This window comes from Saccopteryx leptura, chromosome 2, assembly GCF_036850995.1.
Source record: "Saccopteryx leptura isolate mSacLep1 chromosome 2, mSacLep1_pri_phased_curated, whole genome shotgun sequence".
NCBI classification, from domain to species: Eukaryota; Metazoa; Chordata; class Mammalia; order Chiroptera; family Emballonuridae; genus Saccopteryx; species Saccopteryx leptura.
This window is the reverse complement of record NC_089504.1, coordinates 315,835,324-315,859,500: the sequence shown is the minus strand read 5'-3', so window position 1 is coordinate 315,859,500 and position 24,177 is coordinate 315,835,324. Positions and strand designations below refer to the sequence as shown.

Here is a 24,177-nt window from a genome sequence, read left to right as displayed (position 1 = left end):
TGGTCACCAGGAGGGAGCCACACCCCTCCCCCCAGAGGGTCAAATCAAAAGTCAGCGTACAAGTGGACAGTTCAGAGTGAGAGGAATGCTTGGAGCTGAGGTGACACAGTCTTACAAGTCATCCTGAACCTTTGTGTAAACGGTGTGTAACCTTAGGTCTATTTTATTCCTGTCATTATAGATCTTCACTAATAATACTCTGATGTTTGTGTATCTGCATCTTTCTGTACTTTTGAATCTGAGAGAAAATCCTGATGGATTTCTGATGCCTTTTTTTTTTCTGACTCTTGGGTCCCAAATAGTCCTTCAAGCACCTTTGCTACTGTGTCTACGTGCCCATCATCCTGTCCACGTCCATCTGCCCTCAGTGGTTCTCCTGGCCTCTGGTGGCCAGACCTAAGGCACAGTATTATTTATATCTGAGGAATAGTTTTGCTCCATTTCTTATCAAATGCAGCTAGAACACTGGCTCCCGTGTTTGGGGTGAGACAGTGGCCACTGATCTGGCTCACGCCCGTGTGACCTTTGTTTGTGGCTTCCCAGCTCTGCAGGTGGCCTCCGGTCACCGAGGATCATAGCTGTGTGAGGGACACGGGCAGAGGTGGCTGGCTCCAGGGTGAGGGAGTAAAAAATGCTCTGTTTTTATTTGAGGCATCATTTCATGGGGACTATCTCCTTGTGAAGAATTGCTACATTCATTACATGAGTATCGTGGCTCTTAGACCACCTGTAGCGAACCTGCACACAGCCCCGCGCTTAGGAGGACCCCTTCCCTGCTTCAGTGATCTGTGGTCAGGACCATCGGGTGCCGAGTTGAACAATGATCCCTGCAAATGGTGCAGCCGGCTTCAAGTACGTGATTCTGAATTTCAGATCTGCGATGGCCCCCCCGAGGGGCTGGTTCTCACATGTCAGGGGCTGGGAGACTCGACCTCTCGGGACCTGGGAGAGAAGGACACAGAGTCTAAAGTCAGACTTGGAGGAGGTGCCTGATGTTGGAACCGCAGTGACAAGCCTTGACCTGGGGCCTGGCCAGCCCACACGCGGGTTTCATGTCTGTACCTGGGACTTCTCTGGTCCTGGACACAGAGGGCACAAAGCCTAGGACACTGGTGCCCAGGCAAAGCCCAAACTGAAGGGGGACTTTCTAGCTCAAGGGTCCTGTGTTATAATTTGGACACTTGAGACCGAGGTGAAGAGGGGAACCCTTTTTCCCAACGTAAGATGTTCCCGCTGGTGACGTCTCTAGTGCCCGGGGTCTGCTCAGCCCCGCACACACTGTGGGAGGGGCACTCGGGCTCTGTGTGTGTCTTTGATCGGAACTCAACTCCATTTCCCTGGAAATGGTGGACTTTTGTCAGAATATCGTTACAAAGAAATTGAATGAATGGGTGTGGGAGAAAAGAAATGAGTGAAAAATAAGTAAATACATTGTATAGAAATAGCTTTGCCAGCTAGACAGACCTTTTGATGATCATTTCATAGCTGGGTTCAAGGCAAAGTGTGTCCATATCTACCTCTGCACATAGCCTCCCCCTCAACAGTTCCTATCAGAGATTAACAAAGGGAATCCAGATACCTAGCTTTCCATTATGTCCTATTTCAACCTCATTCCACCTCTGTACAGCCCTGGAAGATGGTGCGATGGTCCGTTTAGTGTGTCCACTGGACTGAGCCACGGAGTGTGCAGGTAATCTGGTTCAACATCATTCTGGGTGTCCCTGCGAGGGTGTTTTCAGATGAGATTAACATTAACTCAGGAGACTTGACAACTTAGACCTTAAAACTCTCGAAGGACCCAAGCAGACTTATTTTTATTTTCTGTGTTTATGTGACATAATACTCTGTGCAAAATATGGGAGCAGAAAGGATTGAGCAAAAGGAATGAAGGAATAATAATACTCGTGTTCACTTCCCTCGAGGGGATTGTGTCTGCGTGCAGGAGACTGCCTTCTCTTGGCATGTGTCCCATTCCCTCTGCCCTGCAGCTGGGAAGACACATCTGGGAAGCCTTCTGCCCCCACAGCCTCCATCAAAGATAGCACGTGGCCCGGGTCCAGATGATGGCTACTGTGCAGAAAATAGTGCCTTTCTCAGTCGTCACAATGAAGGGTCAGTGGGTATCCATTGCCTTGAAGCCAAATGCTCCTCAAAGCTGTGTGGGAAGAGGTTGTGACCATCACAGGTGCTGCGTGGTGCTATCTGGCCTGCTCACCTGGACCTGGAAAAGGGAAGCCAGACGTGGGGACAGGGCTGGGGGTGGAGGCAGCATCCCCAGGAGTCGAGGAACAGACCTGTTTGCTTTCTTGCTCCACCAGTTACACCATATGAGTCCCGAGAACCTTACTTCCCATCAGATATCTAAACGGGCAAAATAACGACTTATGCGTGGCATGATTTCTGTGAGTGCTAAAAACCTAGCACATCTGTCAGGAGCAGGAAGAGCGCCTGGGAGAAAGGCAGTCGGCTGCGCCCGCCTGCGCCTGTCTGGCTGGCTGCCACCCTCACAGTCACTTCCTGCCCTGGGGCGGGCGCGTATTTGTACAGGGGGCTGTCGGTCATTCAGGGCTGTGTCAGGGCTGCTGGCGCAGAGATACACGGCCGAGTCCGTCAGCTCCAGCGAGCTCATGCTCAGCTTCGAGCTGTCGTTACGAAGAAACTGCTGCACGGAGAACCGCTCAGGGAAATTTCCCTTTGTACTCTGCTCCTCATTGTAGTACTGGACGAGGACCTGGGGGCCCTGGCCCCGGGCCTGCTGGTACCAGAACACAGAGCGGTGGCCAGAGATTAAGGAACAGTGCAGGGTCACTGACTGGTTCCTTGCTTTGATCAGGTGTTTGGGGCTCTGGGTGACTGCAGCATCCACTGGGCCTGTTGGGAGGAGACAGACAGAGGCTGGGGGCCGAGGACAGGAAAGTCCCCCCCTAGAGCCACCACCAGCAGGCTCGTGTCTCAGGGATGGAAGATGCCTGTCAGAGGCTTAGACAGGGTGTCCGGGGCTCACCTGCTCCCAGGAGACAAAGGGCCACCCAGCAGAGGAGCCTGGGGCCCATGGCGGCATCCCGAGACATCTCCTAGCTTGGGGCGGGGTGTCCTGGGGTGAGCGGTCTGAAATGCTGGACCTCCCAGTTCCCTGATAGGAGCAGATGCCTGTGACGTCACTGCTCTGATGGAGATCGCCATGTAGGCCGCCTCCGGGCCCACTGTCCCCCTTAGCAGGACCCCGGGCTGGCCACTCTCTTCCAGTTACCTGCCTTGCCTGGCACTCTGGGGACAGGGTAGAGGAAGGTTCATAATTGGATATGTGCCTTTTTTGGAGGGAGGGAGAGTTCATTTGGGGATCAAACCTGTTGGTTTAATGCATAGTCTGGAAGATAGAGTCACAGAAGAGAACAGTTCACGTTATATAATTTAGAGAGAAGAATTTGAGATTTGGGGAAAGTCTGAGGAAGAAAATAAGATTAAAGATGGTTGAAAATAGAGCTAGAACTGCATGATTTTTTTTTAAGAGACTGTTATTTGTAACATGTTGATGTAGTATCGTCCTGTTTGCAGACCTTCCTGTCCTCTGTTGTCCCGGAAAAGGCTGCCCTCCCTGGGGCCCCAAGTCACGGGGAGTCTCCCCCACCGTCCCCAGGTTCTCACAGACTGGCAGCTGCAAGGCTGCTCTGCGCTGGGCGGGGGAGTTTGTGCTCAGCTCCCCGGTGACACCGCAGGGCTGTGTCAGGGCTGCTGGCGCAGAGGTACACGGCCGAGTCTGCCAGCTCCAGCGAGCTCACGGCCAACTCAGAGCGGTGGTCGCTGAACTGCCGCACGGAGAACCGATCGGGCATGTTCCCCTTTGCTCCCTCTTTCAGGTTCAAATACTGGACGAGGAACTGGGGGCCCTGGCCCCGGGCCTGCTGGTACCAGAACACAGAGCGGTGGCCAGAGATTAAGGAACAGTGCAGGGTCGCTGACTGGTTCCTTGCTTTGATCAGGTGTTTGGGGCTCTGGGTGACTGCAGAGTCCACTGGGCCTGTTGGGAGGAGACAGACAGAGGCTGGGGGCCAAGGACAGGGAAGTCCCCCCTGCAGCCACCACCGGCAGGCTGCTGTCTCAGGGATGGCGGACGCCTGTCAGAGACTTAGATAGGGTGTCCGGGGCTCACCTGCTCCCAGGAGACAAAGGGCCACCCAGCAGAGGAGCCTGGGGCCCATGGCGGTATCCCGAGAGGACTCCTAGCTCGGGGCGGGGTGTCCTGGGGTGAGCAGTCTGAAATGCTGGACCTCCCAGCTCCCTGATAGGAGCAGATGCCTGTGACGTCACTGCTCTGATGGAGATCGCCATGTAGGCTGCCTCTGGGCTCACTGTCCCCCTGTCCTGCACAGCCCCCTGCAGGGGTGGCTGCAGGTTGAGCACTGTCCCCAAATCTTCACAGTATACCTTATTCTCCTCTGCCTGCCCCATCCTGACACTAATTATGCAGCCCTTGCCATCCCAAGCCCTACACCACCCTCCCCCCAGCGCCCCTGTGGGCTCAGGGAGCCTTTCCCCTGGGCACATACTGAGGATCACGGCACATGTCCACTTCCTGGCAGTGAGGAGTCTGTGTGAGCTCCACATATGTTCCCAGGACCCACTCAGTGGCCTCAAACTGCTTCCCCCATGCAAACAGGAAGCCCAGAGTTCCCTTAGGCTGTGCTTGCCTAGGCCACCCCCTCAGCCCTCTCAGGGTTGCTTGCAGAACTGAGGGTCCACAGCGCCTCCCAGTGGTGGGCTACCCACTGTCTCCTGGATTCACAGCTATCTATATTAGGAGAACAAATTGTCCCCACCCATCACCCCTGCGGGCCCACATCCCACCCTCACACTCACTGACTCTGCTGTTATCCCAGCCTGGCTGATTCAGGATTGATTTTCAATTATCCCCCTTTGTTTTGGAGGCAAAGATTATATGAACCAACATTTCGACTAATGAATACTGGATGAAGTAATCGCCATCACTATGCTAAGAAGGGAGAGACGGGCCAGAATAACATTGGCCATTAAGATGCACAGTCTGCCGGTCCCACATGGACCCAGCCTGGAACCACTGCAGTCCACACCTCCTGTGTCAGATCCGCATAGCCCCCAATCTGTATTTAAGTATCACCACCCTTTAAATAGTGCATTTTCATAAAGAGGGCTTGTACATTTTACCTAATTGTTTCTGAGATTATACAGTCTTGAGATACACACCCTGCAAGCTCTAGTTAAGATGGACCCAGTTGGGCTGACATCTGCCGTCATTACCCAGATGCTCTGCTCACTGGCAGCATGACTTTAATACATGCCCACAGGAGAGAAACTACTACAACTGGGCGTGTCTCTATGGGAAGACACATGTGTGAGCTCGTGCTCACACACACACACACACACACACACACACACGTGCGCGCACACACATCCTTTAAGTGGCAAGAAGACCAAAGTTCTATTATTGAGCACAGCAATTTTTAAATCCGCTGTTCAAGTTCATGTAGAAGAAACACCTTCAATGTTGACTGGTGATGTCTCTAATGACGTGGTTGGTGGAGTGTGAGGGAGAATTTTGTACGGGCTCAGGGACTTGGTAAATGCCACTGTGACATAGTTTCCTCTGTCCCAGGCAGAACAGGGCCCATGTCACTTGGATTCAGCCAGGGCGCTTTACAGCCTGGTCATCTGGCCTTGCTCTGAGGACACTGCTGCTCAGAATACCACACAGTTTGCAGAAAGCCCCGTGTGCCCCCCAGGGACTCCCTGCTGCATTTCAGATAGGAGGGGACCTAGGGAAGGAAAATAGTGGAGTGACTAGTAACATTCCATGGCTCTCTAGAAGCGGGCATTCATTTATTCATTTCAAAAAGTGCATTAATCGTAACTTAGTTTTTCCTATGAAAGTAAAGGAAGGGGGGAATGTTGTTGTTTCGAAGGGAATTATGCCCCCCCCCCAATTTATATGGTGAAGTCCTAACCCCCGATGTGCATGCACCTGGAGACAGAGCCTTTAGGGAGGTTAAGATAAGTGAGGAGATAAGGTGGGGACCCTAATCTGTTAGGACGGGTGGCCTCATCAGAGGGGGAGACCCCAGAGAGCTTTCTGTCTGTCCGTCCAAGCACAAAGGAAAGACCATATGAGCACGCAGGGGGCCACTGGCCAACTGCAAACCAGGACTAGAGCCTTCCCCAGAAACCAGCCCTAGCCCCTTCCTTTCGGGGGTCCAGCCTCCAGCCGTGGGGAAATGAACGTCTGCTGTGGAAGAAGCCCTGTGGGTGGCATTTTGTTACAGCTGCCAGAGCAGACGAGTCCGTGGTTTAGTTCTGTGAAGGGTCAGGGTCAGAGGCACCTGAGAAGGCCCGGCTGAGCCCGTCCTCGCAAGGTGAGCAGTCTCCGCGCTGTGCGGGGAGAAGGGAGGGCCTTCCGGGCCACGTGAGGAGCAGGCGCAGATGCAGAGGATGTGAAAGCCATCCGCCATCCCTGTCTCAGGAAGTGCTGCGCAGAGCTGAGGGTCAGAGACCGAGGCTCACCCTGAGGCTGCCTAGATGCGCTGCTCTGAAGGTCACTGAACTTGGGCAGTGATGCTTATTTGGGGGGGAGGTGGAGCACCACTGCCTGTTTATAGTCAGGGGGGCATGCCTTCCTCTGAGTTTGAGGGGGTACTTGACTGTCCCCCAAGAAGGCACAATTGGGATAAGTAGTCAAGAAGGAAGAAGTCAGAACCAACCGCGGGTTCTCACAACGCCGTGTGGTGATGGCCTCTCCCGGGACCCGCCCCCGGGGTGGCCGCGCTCTAAGGCCTTGCTCTATACCTCCAGGGTGTGGAGACTTGGAAGAGGGGAGAAGAGTGACAGTGTTACAAATAACCACTTCTTGCAGTTCTATCTCTGTTTTCAATCATCTTGGATCATATTTTCTTCCCTAGACTTTCCCTGAATCTCAATTTCTTCCCCCGAAATTATATAAAGCAAATGATTATCTTCTGTGATTCTGTTTTCTCGAGTATACATTTAACTTTTTTTTTTTTTTTTTTTACAGAGACAGAGAGTGAGTCAGAGAGAGGGACAGACAGACAGGAACGGAGAGAGATGAGAAGCATCAATCATTAGTTTTTTCATTGCATGTTGCAGCACCTTAGTTGTTCATTGATTGCTTTCTCATATGTGCCTTGACCGCAGGCCTTCAGCAGACTGATTAGCCCCTTGCTGGAGCCAGCGACCTTGGGTTCAAGCTGGTGGGCTTTTGCTCAAATCAGATGAGCTCGCGCTCAAGCTGGCGACCTCGGGGTCTCGAACCTGGGTCCTCTGCATCCCAGTCCGATGCTCTATCCACTGCACCACCGCCTGGTCAGGCTCTCGAGTATACATTTAACTAATAATTTTGATCCTCAAATGAACTGCCCCCACTCCAAAATAAGAGGTGCCAGGTATCCAGCCCTTCCTCTGCCCTGTCCACCAGAGCGGCAGGCGGGGAAGGAGACCAGTGAACGTGAGGGGGGAGCATCGGCCTCTGAGCACACCTTCCTGTCCTCTGTTGTCCCGGAAGAGCCGAGGCTGCACTCCCCGGGGCCCCACGTCGCTCTGAGTTCCCCCCACCGCCCCCAGGTTCTCACAGACAACCCAGCAGCTCTGAGGTTGCTCCGCGCTGCACCGGGAGTTTGAGCACAGCACACTGGTGACACCGCAGGGCTGTGTCAAGGCTGCTGGCGCAGAGATACACGGCCGAGTCCCTCAGCCCCAGCGAGCTCATGGTCAGCTCCGAGCTGTAGTTGCCAAGAAACTGCTGCACCAAGAACCGCTCAGGGAAGTTTCCTTTTTCTCTCTCCTCCCGTTGTAATACTCGATGAGGAACTGGGGTCCCTGGCTCCGGGCCTGCTGGTACCAGTACACAGAGAGGTGCCCAGAGAGAAAGGAACATCTCAGTGTCACCTTCTGTCCTCTGGTTTTTATCAGGTGTCTTGGAGTTTGGGTGACTCCTGAATGCACAGGGCCTGTGAGGGAGGGAGACAGGAGCTAGAGAAGGAGCAGGGGAGGGGCCCGATGGGGCCTTGGAGTCAGGCGCTGTCGGGCTTACACCAGAGATGCCCCACCTGGGCCGAGCACATACCTGCTCCCAGGAGATAAAGGGCCACACAGCAGAGGAGCCTGGAGCCCATGGCGGGGTGGGGCAGAGCTGGGCCGGAGTCTCCCTGCTCAGAGCTCTGGTCCTCTGAGAGCTGACATTCTGGGCACTCTTCTCTGATTAGAGGGCAGGTAGTGATGTCACTGCTCTGATGTCATTGCCTCTGCTGGGTCTCAGCGGATGCAGGTACCCTGCTTTGTCCTGCAAAGCCTCTTGCATGACCTGTGGGGCTGGATGGGGCTGGTGTAGGCGGCCCTGTCTTTATGCAGACCCTGTCTCTGTGCCCAGGGCATGCAGGCTGCCTGCTCCCAACTTTGCACCCTTTACTTAACATTGTGAGCTCAGAAAGCCTCCCTAACCACTGCAAAGTAGGAATTCATGGCTCCCGGCTGGGGCAGCACCTGCAAATTAGTGTGTACACTATTGAGCCTTTTAGTAGATAAAAGCACAAACAAGCCTATTCCTTAACCCTCTGGGTCCCAGGCAGCTAGCTCTGCCCCCCATGCGCTGCCCCAGAAACCTTTGGAGAACGTCAGCTCTATAGTGCCCCCGTGTGGCGTATTCAGGCAGTAACTGAGATTTTTCCTTGGCCAAGATGCAAGAAGACAAAAATCCTGGGATGTGTTTAAATTAGAAACAATTTTTACCATTTGCACTGTTTTTCTTTTTTAAACTAGAGGTAGACACACACTTCTAGTTGATTTTGGATTTATATTGTGAGAGAAAACAAGAGGTCATGAGATGGACTGCAGATGGACGCCCCCAGGATTTTTGATGATTAGGAACGAACAGAAGCTGTTTTATCTTTGCCGAAGCCGACAGCTTGCCCAAGGCAGATAATTTAGTATTGCCGCAGCCAGTGAGGCGACAGGCAGTGTTCTGGTCTGAGATGTCTGTCTCGGGCCTCACGGGAAATGCTGAACCGAGCCTGGGTTCCCACAGCTTCCTGGCTGGCCCCCGGGGATTTCTGCACAGGCAGGAGGCGACTCTGCGAGGCTGTGTCTCTGCTGCTGGCACAGAGGTACACGGCGGAGTCTTCCGGCTGCAGCGCGTCCATGTGCAGGTGTAACTGAGAGCTGTCTGTGCTGTTGGGTGTGAAGCGGCTCGGGACAGTCATGTTGTCAACGAGTTCCTTATAGTTGTAGGTAAACATGAGCTCCAGTGGCTTCTGAGCGCTCTGTTTGTACCAATACATAGCACTGTGGCCCAGGTGTTGTTCGCACTCCAGAGACTTCTTACTCCTCATCCCCATTACCAGGTGTTTTGGTTTCTGAGTAACTCCGGAGTCCATGCGGACTGTTGGGGAAAAGGGGCAAAATTCAGACAAAGCCCAGAAGGAAGGGTGTTGCTGCAGCCACAGGGGAATGGCTTGGAGTCCAAGGGCAGCCCATTTGCACCCGACACTCACCTGCTCCCAGGAGACAGAAAGCTACACAGCAGAGAAGCCTGCAGCCCATGGTGGGGTCAGGACTGAGTGACACCATCTAACTAGGACATGCTTTCCTGAAGGGGGGTGCTAGGCTCTGGTGTCCTTGGTCTTGGTTGGTGGTTCTACCTATGATGTCACTGTCAGGACCCAGGGGATAGTCCTTCCTCCCCTTTGGTGCCTCATGTAGATTCTGTTGCTCACATATCAGAGTCAGGAAAACAGTCCAGGTTTATACTGTTCAGACCAAGAATCCCTTCCTATTACTTGGCCACTTTCTACACACACACACAATCACACACACACACACACACACACACACACACACACACGTGTCTCCATCAGAGGGGCTGTGGTTTCTCCCCAACACCTCCTTCCTCACGGCTCCAGGGAACGGTGGGTGGGGACGGGGGCAGAGGTTCTTGCTTGGGCCTCTGATCAGGGCCCAGCACTGTGTCACTGGCCCCACCGTGGTAGAGGCTGCTGTCTGCAGGTTGCGCCCACGCCACCGTCAGAGCTGAAAATGTCAGGTTTCATTGGCTGATGGGGAACGTGGTCTCATTAAAGCCCTGTTCATAAGTGGCAGAGGAGCCCGAGTTAGATGTTGCTATCAGTGTGAGGCCCTGTTTAGGGAACTGACGATACCAAATTACACCTATGGCCTGAAAGTCCACTGTCTGGCACTGGATGGTCACAGGGGTCCCAATTGCACAGATGGCCCTGCGTGGGTGCTGGGAGACGACACCGGCGAGCCCGGAGCCTGCAGAAACAGAGGTGAGACACGTGAGGACGCCACAGGAACCGTCCCTCGGGGTTACAGGTGGGGACTCACAGCCTCTCCCCTCACTTTCCCCCGGAGCCCAGAGTCCTGTGTTTTTAGTGAAATCTTCCTGTCAGACCCCCAGATTCACAGCCCCCCTACTGTTGCTCGTGATTGGTGACCTCTTCCTCCACCATTTCCACTCCAGACAGATGTCCCCAATCACTATGGTCAGCATAAAACATCCCCACTCTCTGGCCACCACTTCACACATGACAACACACACACACCCTTGGCCCAGGCACTCAGAGGAGGAGGCTCGTACCGGGCCCCAGGAGCAGCAGAAGCAGTAGCATCCTCAGGCGCTGGCCTCACAACCCTGCTCTCAGGACAGGGGGACCCTGCTCCACACCCATCACTGCTCCACCCCTAGGGTGGGTGACAGGGTATGTAATCCCACTGTGCTCTCTGCTGCCACCTGGTGGTCACCTGTGCCAATGCTGCGGGATCTTTTGCTCTTTGTCCCTATCAGAGAACCACCCACTCCCTGCTGAATGGGGCCTTGGAAATGTCCTAATCAGACTCCTAATTTTATAGAGGATACATGGAGACCGAGATCATTGAAAGGTCTTAAACAAGTGTTTTACACTCATATCAGAAAAGGCCATGTTTGTGTATTGAATGACATTTAGGTGGCTCTGGGTCTGGTTCCAGAAATGTGTAGGACCACACCCTGGCAGGGTAGCTTGGTTGGTTATAACATCGTCCTGAAGCATGAAGGTTGCCAGTTCGATCCCCTGTCAGGGCACATAGAGAAACAGATGTTCCTGTCTCTCTTCTGCTCTCTCCCTTTCTCTCTCTAAAATTAATAAAATAAACATTAGGCCCTGGCCAGTTGGCTCAGGGGTAGAGTGTCAGCCAGGCATGTGGAAGTCCCAGGTTCGATTTCCTGCCAGGGCACACAGGAGAAGCGCCCATCTGCTTCTCCACGCTTCCCCCTCTCCTTTCTCTTTCTCTCTCTTCCCTTCCCGCAGCCAAAACTCCCTTTGAGCAAAGTTGGCCGGGGTGCTGAGGATGACTCCATGGCCTCTGCCTCAGGCGCTAGAATGGCTCCAGTTGTAGCAAAGCGTCGCCCCCTGGTGGGCATGCTGGGTGGATCCTGGTCAGGCGCATGAGGGCGTCTATGTGCCTCCTCAGTTTTCACTTCAGAAAAATTAAATAAATAAATAAATAAATAAATAAATAAATAAATACATGAAATATAATTAAAATTAATAAATTATGTTGAGCCAGATGTCCAGCATCCAAATAATAGACAGTTGACCTGCCCATTATATTTATTCCTGAAGGAACAGCTTTGACCACAGCGTTACATATTTTTATAAAGATTGTTAGACTCTGTCATGCTCATGAAAACGGACATGCATCATAGGTCTCTCCTCGGCAGATGCCCTGGAAACTGGGGAATCCGAGCCCTTTCAAACAGTTCATCTCCTTCCCTGGCTCTGCCCCATCTGCTGTAGTCAGCACCCCTTCCTGCTCGCCTGGAGCTGCTGGTTACACTTTCTTCCTTCTGTTTATGCTCTTTCAAGTCGTGTCTCTGAGCGCTCCTACCCACCTGACACACCACTTCTTTGCTGAGCTGGGTCTGCGCCGAGTGGGTGTTCAGCACTGTGGACTGGCTGCTGGCGCAGAAATAGAAAGCCGAGTCCCTGGGCTCAGTAGACAAAATTTCCAGGCTGCAGGGTGAGTGTTTGGGACACTGAGCTCTAATTCGCTCATTGATCTCCTCTGTTTATTCAAGAATTTCTTTTCTGAAAGTAGACCAAAAACTTGAGCTCTTCTGGCCTCTGACGATACCAGAAAACACGAGTATGTCCTGTTATGGGGACACAGTCCATCTTTGCTTTCTGTGCTTTTCCTTTGACCAGATGTCCAGGACTCTGGGTGACCTCAGTGTCCACGGAGCCTGTGGAGGATGAGACAGAGAGTGGGGACCACACCCAGGAGGCAGCCTGGTACTGCAGGTGCAGGAGAGCATCCTGACCCTGGAACCCGAGTTCCCAGCGGGACCCTACCTGCTCCCCAGACACAAAGGGCCACACAGCAGAGAAGCGCTAGGCACATGGTTGGCTCAGGAAAAAGACAGTCACAGGTGGCCACACTCATCTGCAGCCTCCTTGTGACAGGACACAGTCACTTCCCATAGGCGTCAGGGTCCCCAAATGCACAAGACTGACACATTGCAGGAAAAGTGGGAGGCAGGGGGAGCTGGTGACAACCAGGAGTGTGAATGTCAAGTGGCTTTTATCTTCCTTGTCCCTTTCTCTGCTCTTTCACTGTTTTTTTATAAAATCACTTACACATCATTTATTTATTTGTTTGTTTAACCTATCAAATTAGTGCCACCCTCTTCCGTCCCCCAGCACAGAATGAGTGCTACAGCTTGGGGCATCGCCCATAGCCCTTACTGTATGTATAGAACCGTGTAGTGGCTCCTTACACTAACAGCTTAAATGTTGAATATACCAGATAATATTTATGACAAATATGCAATGCATGAAGGGAAACAGTAATGTGAGTACTCTTTCCTGAACTGATTGGCTTAGGAAATAGGTGATCGCTGAGACTGTCAGCCTCTGTGTGATTCCTTCCTGTTTCATTGTTCCTTTTTCTCTACTGCCGGGAACCATAAGCCTGACATTTCTATTCTTATTCACTTGTTTTTTGATTACTGGCTTTGGCACTTAGGAAACACTCTGTAAATTATGTATCATGTCATGTGGCATGTTTTTGAAATCTATCTAAGGAAAATATTCTGTTCATTATTTCCTGACATGTTCATTTTTCATTCTACACTATGTGAAATTAAAACATGGCTGCATATTATTTTAGGCAATTGATATTGACTAATAGGTAGCATTTCATTCTATTATCCAGTAGAATTTCTCATCCACTCTTCACTTGTTGTAGACTGCTTTTCTTCCTATGTGTTTATCCAAGTGTTACTTTGAACATGACTGCATTTCTGTACCTTTCTTGCATACCTACACACAAGATGTCCCGATAGCGGGGAAGGTAATGATAGCCAAAGGGTCACACTGTCAACTTTACCTGATTTACAAAAGGCTTTCCAAATTAACACAGCCGAATAACTAATCAACAGTTCATAGGTGTCGTGAGATGTTCTGCGTCTCAAACTCAATTGGTGTTGAATTAGTTTTTAATATTTTTCCTGCCTATTGGGTTAAAACTGGGTCAGTGAAGTTTCAGTCTGCATTTTTCTGATGACTAAGGCAGTCAATTGTGTTTTTAATATTTGTATGACTACAGGGATTTCTCTAAACTGCCTTTTGCACTGATTTTTATTTTTTGGTCGATTAGTAATTATTTCTTTGTAGCAGTTCTTTAGAGATTTCCAATAAAAACTCATGTCAAACCAAGTGGTGTGTGTTGCTCACATAAGAGTCAAAAAAGCAATCCAGGTGTATCCTTTTTAGCTTAAGAGTCTAATTCTGTCACTTGGCCACTATCCTATGCCTAGCTCCATTTTCATCTACACACACACACATACACACACACACACACACACACACACACACACACACACACACACACACACACACACACACACACGTGTCCCCATCAGAGGGGCTGTGGTTTCTCTCCAACACCTGATTCCTCACGGCTCCAGGGAACAGTGGGTGGGGATGGGGGGCAGAGGTTCTTGCTTGAGCCTCTGATCAGGGCCTGGCGCTGTGTCACTGGCCCCACAGAGGTAGAGGCTGCTGTCTGCAGGGTGCGCCTGCACCACCTTCAGAGCTGAGAATGTCGTGTTCGGATGGCTGATGGGGAACGTGGTCTCATTAAAGCCTTCTTCGTATGTTGAAGGGATGCCCTGGTTAGATGTTGCCATCAGTGTGAGGCCCTGTCCGGGGAACTGACGATACCAAAACACAACTCCGGCCTGGAAGTCCACTGCCTGGCACTGGATGGTCACGGAGGTCCCACGCGCACGGATGGCCCTGCGTGGGTGCTGGGAGACGACACCGGCGAGCCCGGAGCCTGCAGAAACAGAGGTGAGACACGTGAGGACGCCACAGGACCTGTCCCTTGTGGCCACAGGAGGGGACTCATAGCCTCTCCCCTCACTTTCCTCCGGAGCCCAGTCCTGTGTTTTTAGTGAAATCTTTCTATCAGACGCCTGGGATCAGAGCCCTCACCCTGTTGCTCCTGACTGGTGACTTCTCCCTCTACCATTTCCACTCCAGGCAGATGTCCCCAATCACTGTGGTCAGCATAAAACGTCCCCACTCTCTGGCCACTACTTCACACATGACAACACGCACACACCCTTGGCCCAGCCACTCAGAGGAGGAGGCTCGTACCGGAACCCAGGAGCAGCAGAAGCAGTAGCATCCTCAGGCGCTGGCCTCACCACCCTGCTCTCAGGACAGGGGGACCCTGCTCTACACCCATCACTGCTCCACCCCTAGGGTGGGTGACAGGGTACATAATTGGCCAGTGCTTTCTGCTGCCACCTGGTGGTCACCTGTGCTAAGGCTGCGGGATCCATTGCTCTTTGTCCCTATCAGAGAACCACCCACTCTCTGCTGAAGGGGGCCTTGGAAATGTCCTAATCAGACTCCTAATTTTACAGAAGACACACGGACCCTAGATATTTGAAAGGCCTTAAAGGAGTGTTTTAGACTCATATAAGAAAAGGGGCATATGTTTGTGTGGTAAATGGCATTATGGCCAGTTCTTGACTTCTGTGTCTACCCTCAACGTTACCTAGTGTAACTTCTGACTGTTGGTTTTTCTATTTTGTAATGCAAACACCTGGCTTAAATTTGTACTTCTGGAGGCCATCTCCAAAAACCTATTGCCCGACACAGGGACTAGATACAGAGCAGGGCAGCAAGCTGTTTCCCTCTCTCCCCTGCCCCCACCCCTGCCCCCAGTCCTAGCCCCCAGCCCCCACCTCCAGGCTCCTTTGTTCTAGAGATCTTAGGTTGGTTTCAGTAACTGACCACTCTGGGCCACTTGCTTTTTCTCTCCCTGTGCTTCAAATTCCTGTTCTTGGGTTTTAAATTCAACGATATGGAGTGAGCCCATGAAACCCTAGGCCCCCGGTCTCTACCCCAATAAAGGCCAAAGCTCTGGCTTGGGCATGCTCTGTCTGTCTGCCTGCAACTGTACTTTGTGACCTCAGGTGTGCCATGTAATTTTCAGAGTACAGCAGCAGCCGCTTTGGGTGGCCCGTGGAGGTAGAAGAAAGGGGACAAGTCTGGGGACTTAGCACAGGAAAGCTCTGCCACCTGGTGGGAAAGCAGGGCTTGGGACATCTATATGCACGGGGAGGAGGTGGCCGTGCTTCACTGTGTCTCTACTGCTAGCACAGAGGTACAGCGCCGTCTGGTTCTTCTGGGTGGATGTCACGGTGAGAGGGAAGAATGCCTTCTTCTCCCGGGAGGCGCGGTAGCCTGCAGCTGCGTCTTCCGCCTGCACATCTTTTACAACTTGGGAGAAGAAGAGCCGTCTCAGACCTTGTCCTGGGTCCTGTCGGTACCAGTGCATGGAGTCATAATCAAAGTCCTGTTCACATTCCAAGGTCACCTCTCGTCCTTCCTCACTGAGCACGTAATTTGGGGTCTGCATCACTCCACCATCCACTGTGCCTACGAAAGAAAGAGAAAGGCTATGGAGACATGCCCAAGAGGGTCCCCCCTTGAAATGACCGTGCACAAACCTGCCTTTGGATTTCCTGCTGTTACAGGGGTCGGGGAGGCTTAGATCTGGAGCATGGTCCCTTCCGGATGGGAATTTGCTTCCTGAACCCAGGACTCACCTGCTCCCAGGAGACAAAGGGCCATGCAGCAGAGGACCTGGTTGCTCATAGTGGGAAGGGGGTCCCCTTGTGGCACCAAGCACTTGCAGGATGACAACTGAGGCAAGGAACTTAGCTCTGGGAAGCCCTTGGCTCTGTGAGTGGAATTTGCCAGAAGGCTAGAATGGATAGTGGAAAGGGAATCTGGAGATCTTCAAGATGGGCTCCCTAATTTTGCAGATGAGACAGAGCTGAGACCCAAATTATTTGCACCCTGTACCTTCTTGGGCCTCCCTCTCAACACTCGGCATTCCATCTGGCCTGCATGATGGAATGGACTTCCTAGAGTCCTCATGGCTGAGTGGGCGGGCACCCAGCAGAGAGTCTCACTCTGATTGGCCCGTTGGCTTTGACCTTCCCAGTTGTGGTAATATTTGATCACTGCAGCAGCCCTGAGGACATTCCAGTGTGTCACACAAGAACATAGACTTCATCTCTGATCCCATCGTTGTCATGGAGACTGCTCTGCTCTAGATCCATCCTGCATTTGCACCCCACACCCCAGTTTTATTCGAGAACCTGGTTTTCCTCTTATCATTTTAGTTCTCTTGATCAGGGTTAGTCAACCTTTTTTATATCTACCGCCCACTTTTGTATCTCTGTTAATAGTAAAATTTTCTAACCACCCACAGGTTCCACAGTAATGGTGATTTATAAAGTAGGGAAGTAACTTTATTTTATAAAATCTATAAAGCAGAGTTACAGCAAGTTAAAGCATATAATAATTATTATTTACCAAGTACTATATGTCAGATTGTCACTAAGTTTGGCAGAATAAATCTTTATAAAACAACTTACTATAGTTAAATCTATCTTTCTGTTTACACATAGGTTGCTCTGCTACCGCCCACCATGAAAGCTGGAGCGCCCCCTAGTGGCCGGTAGGGACCAGGTTGACTACCACTGTCTTAGATGTTTCTCTGCATCAGTGCCCTATCAGAACTTGCAGTTGTGTGTTCCTTGGCTTTCATTTCTTTCTTGAGTTCAATCAAAAAGATTTTTGTTGTTGGTGGTGTTGTTTCTCCCTGTTTTCCCCATTTCTGTTCATAATTCTTGAATCTCTGGTTAGGTTGGTCATCTTATCTTCAACTGCTTGCTGGAATACATGTGTTTGGAGTGTGGGCTTGAATTTTTCTATTGACACGTGACTGTTCTTTGGAGGAGCTGAGGAGCTAGTGGAAGGTGGTGTTCCCCTCTGCCCTCCGGATTTTATGTTCGTTTTGTTCATTTTCATGATGTTAGGGAGTTTACAATATATAGTATGCAGTTTAATGGGATCTTTTCCCATCAGTCTAGCGAAGTCCAGACAGTTGAGTAAGTGTTGTCTGCATGGGACTGAGGGGGTGAGTCCTCTTATTTCATGGTCTCTTTTGTTTTACATCTACCTGCTCCTCCAGAGAAGAGAGGGGAGGGACCCGAGTGTGTGAAATAAGTTCAGAAAACCAAACTCTGGAACCGTGGCAGAGTCACGAGGTCTATGCCCCGTCCCGGTGAGGGTGGACTTGCTTGGTCTGAGTGCACTTGCAGTGACTCTGCGTCTGTCTGCCTTTGGAGCTCCTGAGACTGCTTTCATCCGAGCACAGGGAAAGAACCACTCTCTCTAGATACCCAACAACCGTGAGTGGTGAGATTTAAAAAAATTCAATGGGATAACAAAAATGTTGAGATATGTTTCTCACGAGCAATATTTGGGGGATAGGCCTGTATGCTCAATTGCAGACAAATGTATCCAACCCTATTTTCCCCATCACTGGGATATCCTGTCACAGGAGGCTTTAGGTCTGACATCTATACACACCTGCTCAGGCCCCAGGCAAGATGACCAGAATTGTTCCAGAAAAAGTAAGTAAGTGGCTGTACACCATGGGAGAAAAAGCACAACCATCTGAGTCACACAAACCTGGGTTTTTGTCTTCTCTCTCTCTTTCTCTCTTTCTCTCTGTTTGAGAAAGAAAAATAAACCCCTGGCACCATACTACCTTATATGAAAATGAAGAAAACATTTCCTTTGCTTGCTTACCTTGCTTTTTCAATAAAATTCTCTATTTAAAGCATGCAGTGTGAACTTGAAATAGAGTATGAAGTGAAGGAAGGAGAACTGTTGGTCAATAAATATTTAACCCAACAGATCATGTCCAGTGTGCAAACATTTTTACCTCCTGCGGGTGACAGAGTCTCAGTTCCTGAGCTCGGGCTGGGAGGGTCTGTGCACTTTCTGCAGCCCTCCCCCATTCCCACCCTCTCTTGGCACAATGCCTCCCAGCTGGTTTGTCAGCTTATCAGACACCCTGTCCCCTCCCCCAGCAGGGCTGCGGCTGTGTCTGTCTGGGGCGGAGTCAGGGGGAGTTTCTGCCCTGGGAGGCTGTGGCTCTGAACTGGTGTGGACAAGGAGCTGGCGCAGAAATAGACTGCGGAGTCGCCCGGCTCTACCGCCTGGATCTTGAAGAGGATGGGTCCCTGTTTGGGAAATTTAGCAGAAAAGCGTTCTGCTGGCATCCCTGACTTGTCCAAAATTTCTGCTTCCCGGAGGTAAATCATGAATTTCAGCCCTTCCTCTGGGAGCTGCCGATACCAGTAAACATAAATGTGGCCTTTCACCGGGTTGCATCTCAGTGTTGCCTCCTGTCCTCTTGCCATGACCAGGTGTCTTGGGTTCTGGGTGACGCTGGCGCTGGTGGGACCTCAGAGGAGAAGAAATGGATGAGACAGAGTCCTCATCGCAGAGGAAGGTTGTAGCTTACAATGAAGCAAATAGTCCAAGGCAAGCCCAAATAGCCTTGACATTTCCTGTGTTCATTTAAAAATTCACATCAATTCTGCTTGTTGCTCCATCATGCAAATCATTTGTTTTATATAAATGCCAATACCTTTCAGAAAATCTCTGGGCAACACGGAGGTCCAGAGGGTTTGGGGACACAGCTAAGGAGCCCAATGAGACTGATCCCTGCACTCACCTGCCCCCAGGAGCCAGATGAACACCCAGCAGCGGAGTGTGCCGCCCATAACCCAGCTGGGCACCAGGGGAGAGATAGGCAGGCAGCCCAGGAGCCGGACCTCACAGCTGCCTCCCAGGAGGCGGGTCTTCCGGTGACGTCACCATTCCCAGTGGATCCTGTTGTCTTCAGAAGCGATCTGGTGCAGTCCTTGAATGGTGCATCTTGTTCTCCTAACTATACAAACAGCCTGGCTTAGTAGGTGTTAGCATGGGGGCTTCTGTTGCGCAGGGGAAGCTGCGCGAGAGGAGCACCTTTATTACTGGTTCTTAGTTTATGAAGGATTCATTTTCGCCACGTCTCTCTCCACGTTGTCTAACTTTTGCTTCTTTATTTTCCTTTCATCTGGCTCATTTTATTTTTCATTGTTTATGTTGCTGAGTGGAGGTAGTTACCAGATGTGACATCTGGGTTTACAGGGACCTGGCGGCCAGGATGGTGGGGGAAATGAGAGGCAGGAAATGATCGGACTCACTTTCCTTCTTTCCACCTTCATCTCAGCTAAGCAATCATTTCGAGCATCTTGAAGAACCTTATTTTATGGTTTATAATATATTTTCTCATCTCTTGCTATTCTGTTTTCATTTTTAATGTAAGTACCTGTTTCAGAGAACAAACATGAGAAAAAGTACAAACTCTCCCTCTCCCCTCATGTCCTTGATTCTATCTATCAATATCTACCTGTAGTATTCTCTGTAATCGTGGCCGGGTTACTGATATTTTTGGGATCTTCCTTCCTTTCATTCTTGTGTTCTTCTTTCCTATCCTGTGGCATCAAATAAAATCATGTGAGCTCTGGCTGAATAGCTCAGTTGTTTAGAGCATTGTCCAATGTACCAAGGTTGCGGGTTCAATGCCTGGTCAGGGCACACACAAGAATCAACCAATGAATGCATAAATAAGTGGAACGACATATTGATATTTCTCTCTCTGTCTCTTTCTCCCTCTAAAATCAATAAATGGAAAATAAAATTATATGGACACCCACTTGTTCTAGGCAGAGTGAAAGAAGATTTAAAGGGGAACAAGGCACAACCCCCCCCCCCCATGAGCATGAACAGGCCCCCTGGAGGAGGTGTAACTTGTACATCTAGAACCCTCCTGGCTCTGGGTAATAAATAAGATCATGTTAACCTTTAGTGACATGATATGAGTAATGGCCCAAGGCCTTGGCTTATTAACAGCAGGATCCTGAGGCCTCCCTCAAAGGCTCTTATGATTTTGGGGAGAATTCAGTAGGCTTCACCAAATGTATACTTCAATCAAAACGCAGCTGCCATCCATGCTTTGAGCTATTTTTCCTGGAGATGCTCCAAATTACTCACAAATGCTTCTGATGAAAATGTCATCATCGGACACCCACGCGTAGCCCAAAGGGACTTTTCCTGTATGCGGTTAGAGCCACTAATCCTCAGGCTACCAGGTCCATGTTGGAGGTGAGCTCACTGCTTAGGTTTCAAAGGCACTCTGCTTATGTGCAGTCTAACCAAGCACTTTGTGAAGGGTTCCATCAGCTTCTGGCTGGGTACCAGCCTTCCGTCTGCAGGCTCAAACCCAGTCAAAGGGGTCAGATAAGGTCAGATGCGGTGCCAACCATTTTTACTCTCTCCTGTTCATTACTGCATGCTCCAAAGCAAACCTCCCTCTAGACTTGCTAGATCAAACATGGTAATGAGGAGCTAACAGATTCAAGCGGCAAAGTGTGTGCTGGAATCTACAATGGTCAAATAGATTATTGTCCAATCTGGGATACTTTAATATGTATAAGAGTGTGCTATTCACCTGTTCGATTAGCTGTTATTAGCAAGACAGGTAATAGCAAATGTTGGAGAGGCTGTGGAGAAAAAGGAACCCTCATACACTGTTGGTGGGAATGTAAAGTAGTACAACCATTATGAAAGAAAGTATGGTGGTTCCTCAAAAAACTGAAAATAGAACTACCTTATGACCCAGCAATCCCTCTACTGGGTATATATCCCAAAAACTCAGAAACATTGATACGTAAAGACACATGCAGCCCCATGTTTATTGCAGCATTGTTCACAGTGGCCAGGACATGGAAACAACCAAAAAGCCCATCAATAGATGACTGGATAAAGAAGATGTGGCACATATACACTATGGAATACTACTCAGCCATAAGAAATGATGACATCGGAACATTTATAGCAAAATGGTGGGATCTTGATAACATGATACGAAGCGAAATAAGTAAATCAGAAAAAACCAGGAACTGTATTATTCCATACGTAGGTGGGACATAATAGTGAAACTAAGAGACATTGATAAGAGTGTGGTGGTTACGGGGGGGAGGGGGGAATGGGAGAGGGAAAGGGGGTGGGGAGGGGCACAAAGAAAACAAGATAGAAGGTGACAGAGGACAATCTGACTTTGGGTGGTGGGTATGCAACATAATTGAATGACAAGATAACCTGGACTTGTTATCTTTGAATATATGTATCCTGATTTATTGATGTCACCCCATTAAAAAAATAAAATTATTATTAAAAAAAAAAAAAAAAAGAAACAATGGAGCCAAAAAAAAAAGAGTGTGCTATTAATAATAAGGAGGACAGTCCTTCTTTTGTAAGTTCTGTCCTGCCTCAAAGTGTCCTCCTACATGTCCTCCTTTTTGATATTGAAAGACTAATCTGTAAATGGCCGTATTCGATTGATGCAGTCGATCCATTGCATGTGATGTGACGTATTTGTATCTAAATGAGTATTTTTTTTCTTAAAATTACTGTAAAAAATTAATAGGCATGTAAGCATAATTACAATATAAAATATTACAAATGTTTTCATTATGCATTTATCATATTATAATATATTATTGTTACAATGAATAAAATGTTTCTTTTATTTACGATATTGTTTTCTTCAATTTATTTTTGTCCTCCTTTTCATTGTAAAAAAGTTGGTCACCTTATTAGTAATTATGCCAGGACAACAGGCCTGAGCCAGGGTGGCCATGATGAACCCAAGCCTTTGATAACTTTACATGGATAACTTTCTGACATGTTTTTTTACTGCCACCTGGTGGCAGTGGGGGGGATTGTAGGAAATAAATAACCATTTTCTTTGATAAGATCCCATTCCAAGTCAGAGTCAATGTTGAAACGTTCAGGAATGCTCTAGAACGGGCATCCCCAAACTATGGCCCAAGGGCCACATGTGGCCCCCTGAGGCCATTTATTAGGCCCCCCGCCGCACTTCTGGAAGGGCACCTCTTTCATTGGTGGTCAGTGAGAGGAGCACTGTATGTGGCGGCCCTCCAACTGTCTGAGGGACAGTGAACTGGCCCCCTGTGTAAAAAATTTGGGGACCCCAGCTCTAGAACGTCCCTTCCCACCAGATGTTCTCCGGATTGGTATTATCTGCACGTACAGTGATGCTCAGTTAGGGCCAGAGGGCCATGGCCTGTTCTCCACAGCAACCCCTGGTGGTCGTACAAGTGGGAAAACAAAGATCTATCCCGAGTCAGAGAATCAGTCACGTTGGACCTTGGAGACCAAATCGTGCAAGTCTCTTATGTTAAAAATGAGAACGCTCCTGAGTCCCCGAGAGGTGAGAACAGATGCTAATGTCTGACAGCAAGAAAACAAAAGCAACAAAAAGAAACCCACAAAAAAATAAAACAACAACAACAGAAGCAGAGTTGATTAGAAGCAGGTTTCCTGACTTTGATTCTAGGGTCTGTAGCTGTGGAGCCTGCAAGAGAGAGAGAGGAGAGGGAGAGCTGAGTGTGAGACATTGCACAGGAAAGCCCAGGTCCCAGGGCAGCTCTACGGGGACTGGAGGTTGGGTTTCCTGGAATAGTCCCTGCATCAGGGTTCCTTATCAACATATTTTCTCCCTTCCCCTGGTAGGGTTGTGGTATCCGCACCCTCACAGGCATCCCCATTTAATCCCTGCCCTCAAGGGCTGCCTGTCTCATGACGATGCATACCTGGGCTCAGAGGATGCTAACACACCTGTAGTAGTCAGCATCCAGTTCTTCTGCAAAGAACTCATGGCCTCCGATGGGAACATCGATGGGGAAAGAGTTTGCAGGGGATATCTGTTTGAGATACAATCAGTAGGAATTCCTTAGTGTGTGAGTAACAGCAACCTCAGATATCTGGCCTCTGTACTGGAAAAGTATTTAGGGCAGGGGCTATGTTTATAAACTAGCCCTGAAGTCACAGACAGCCTGATGCTGCATTACTCTGTAGGAATTTCAGAGGTGTGCCCATCACGGTCATGGAAGGGATCATTAATGGTCTCACTCTCTTCCTGGTGACAGCTGGAGACAGACACCACAAGCAACCGGCTCCTTCCTTCTGTGGCAGGAAGATGAGGAGGGGCCTTTTCAATGTCGTCCTGGAGCCTGAGGGAGAAAAAGAAACCAGCAAGAGAGCTGGCTCCCTGGAGGGGACTGTCCCAGCCTCACTGTACCAGTAGCATCGCACACAGACATATGGACCTAAGTCCCCCACTTCTGCGGGTAGGACCTTCAGGGTGAAATAGGTTCCGTTTGGTCTTCCAGCTGAGAATCGTTCTTGGCCCCCCTCCCCCTCCACACTTGGCTTCTGTGTCTTGGTATTGGGAAGAAATCAGGAATTCCATGTCCGGCCTGAGATTTTGTAGATACCATTAAACAAAAACATGAGACCAGAAATGATCCCATCTCAGAGTCACCCCTTCTGTTATCCCATCTCTGTGACCCTGTGGCTGGAAAACTGGCTGACTCCAGGGTCTGCGTGTCCTGTGGGAGAAGACAGAAACCACACAGAGTGAAGGGTAGCAAGGGGAAGTCTTCCACCCAAATTCCCATGCACTCCCGAGCTCAGCTGCCCCCGGGAGCCAGAGGATCACCCGGCCGAGGAGCCCGGTGTCCGTGGCATGGTCAGCAGCGGGACGAGGCTTCCCCAACGATGGTTCCTCATGCACAGCAGCAAAGAGTGTCCTTGGCCCTGCAAGGTAGGACCTGGTCGTGACATCACC

The 24,177-nt window shown here is 50.1% G+C and overlaps 3 gene segments (V, D, J or C); all 3 read right to left on the bottom strand.

Moving 5' to 3' along the window:
- Positions 1-792: 792 nt before the first annotated feature.
- Positions 793-3,053, bottom strand: LOC136392211 (T-cell receptor beta chain V region CTL-F3-like). The segment is given in 5 exon segments: positions 793-942; positions 1,063-1,079; positions 2,216-2,221; positions 2,383-2,871; positions 3,005-3,053. Coding segments are annotated over 5 exon segments (711 nt in total).
- A 575-nt stretch (positions 3,054-3,628) lies between these two features.
- LOC136393555 (T cell receptor beta variable 5-5-like) lies at positions 3,629-4,235 on the bottom strand. The segment is given in 2 exon segments: positions 3,629-4,018; positions 4,151-4,235. Coding segments are annotated over 2 exon segments (426 nt in total).
- An 11,328-nt stretch (positions 4,236-15,563) lies between these two features.
- On the bottom strand, positions 15,564-16,453 carry LOC136391319 (T cell receptor beta variable 19-like). The segment is given in 2 exon segments: positions 15,564-15,989; positions 16,160-16,453. Coding segments are annotated over 2 exon segments (432 nt in total).
- Positions 16,454-24,177: the final 7,724 nt, after the last annotated feature.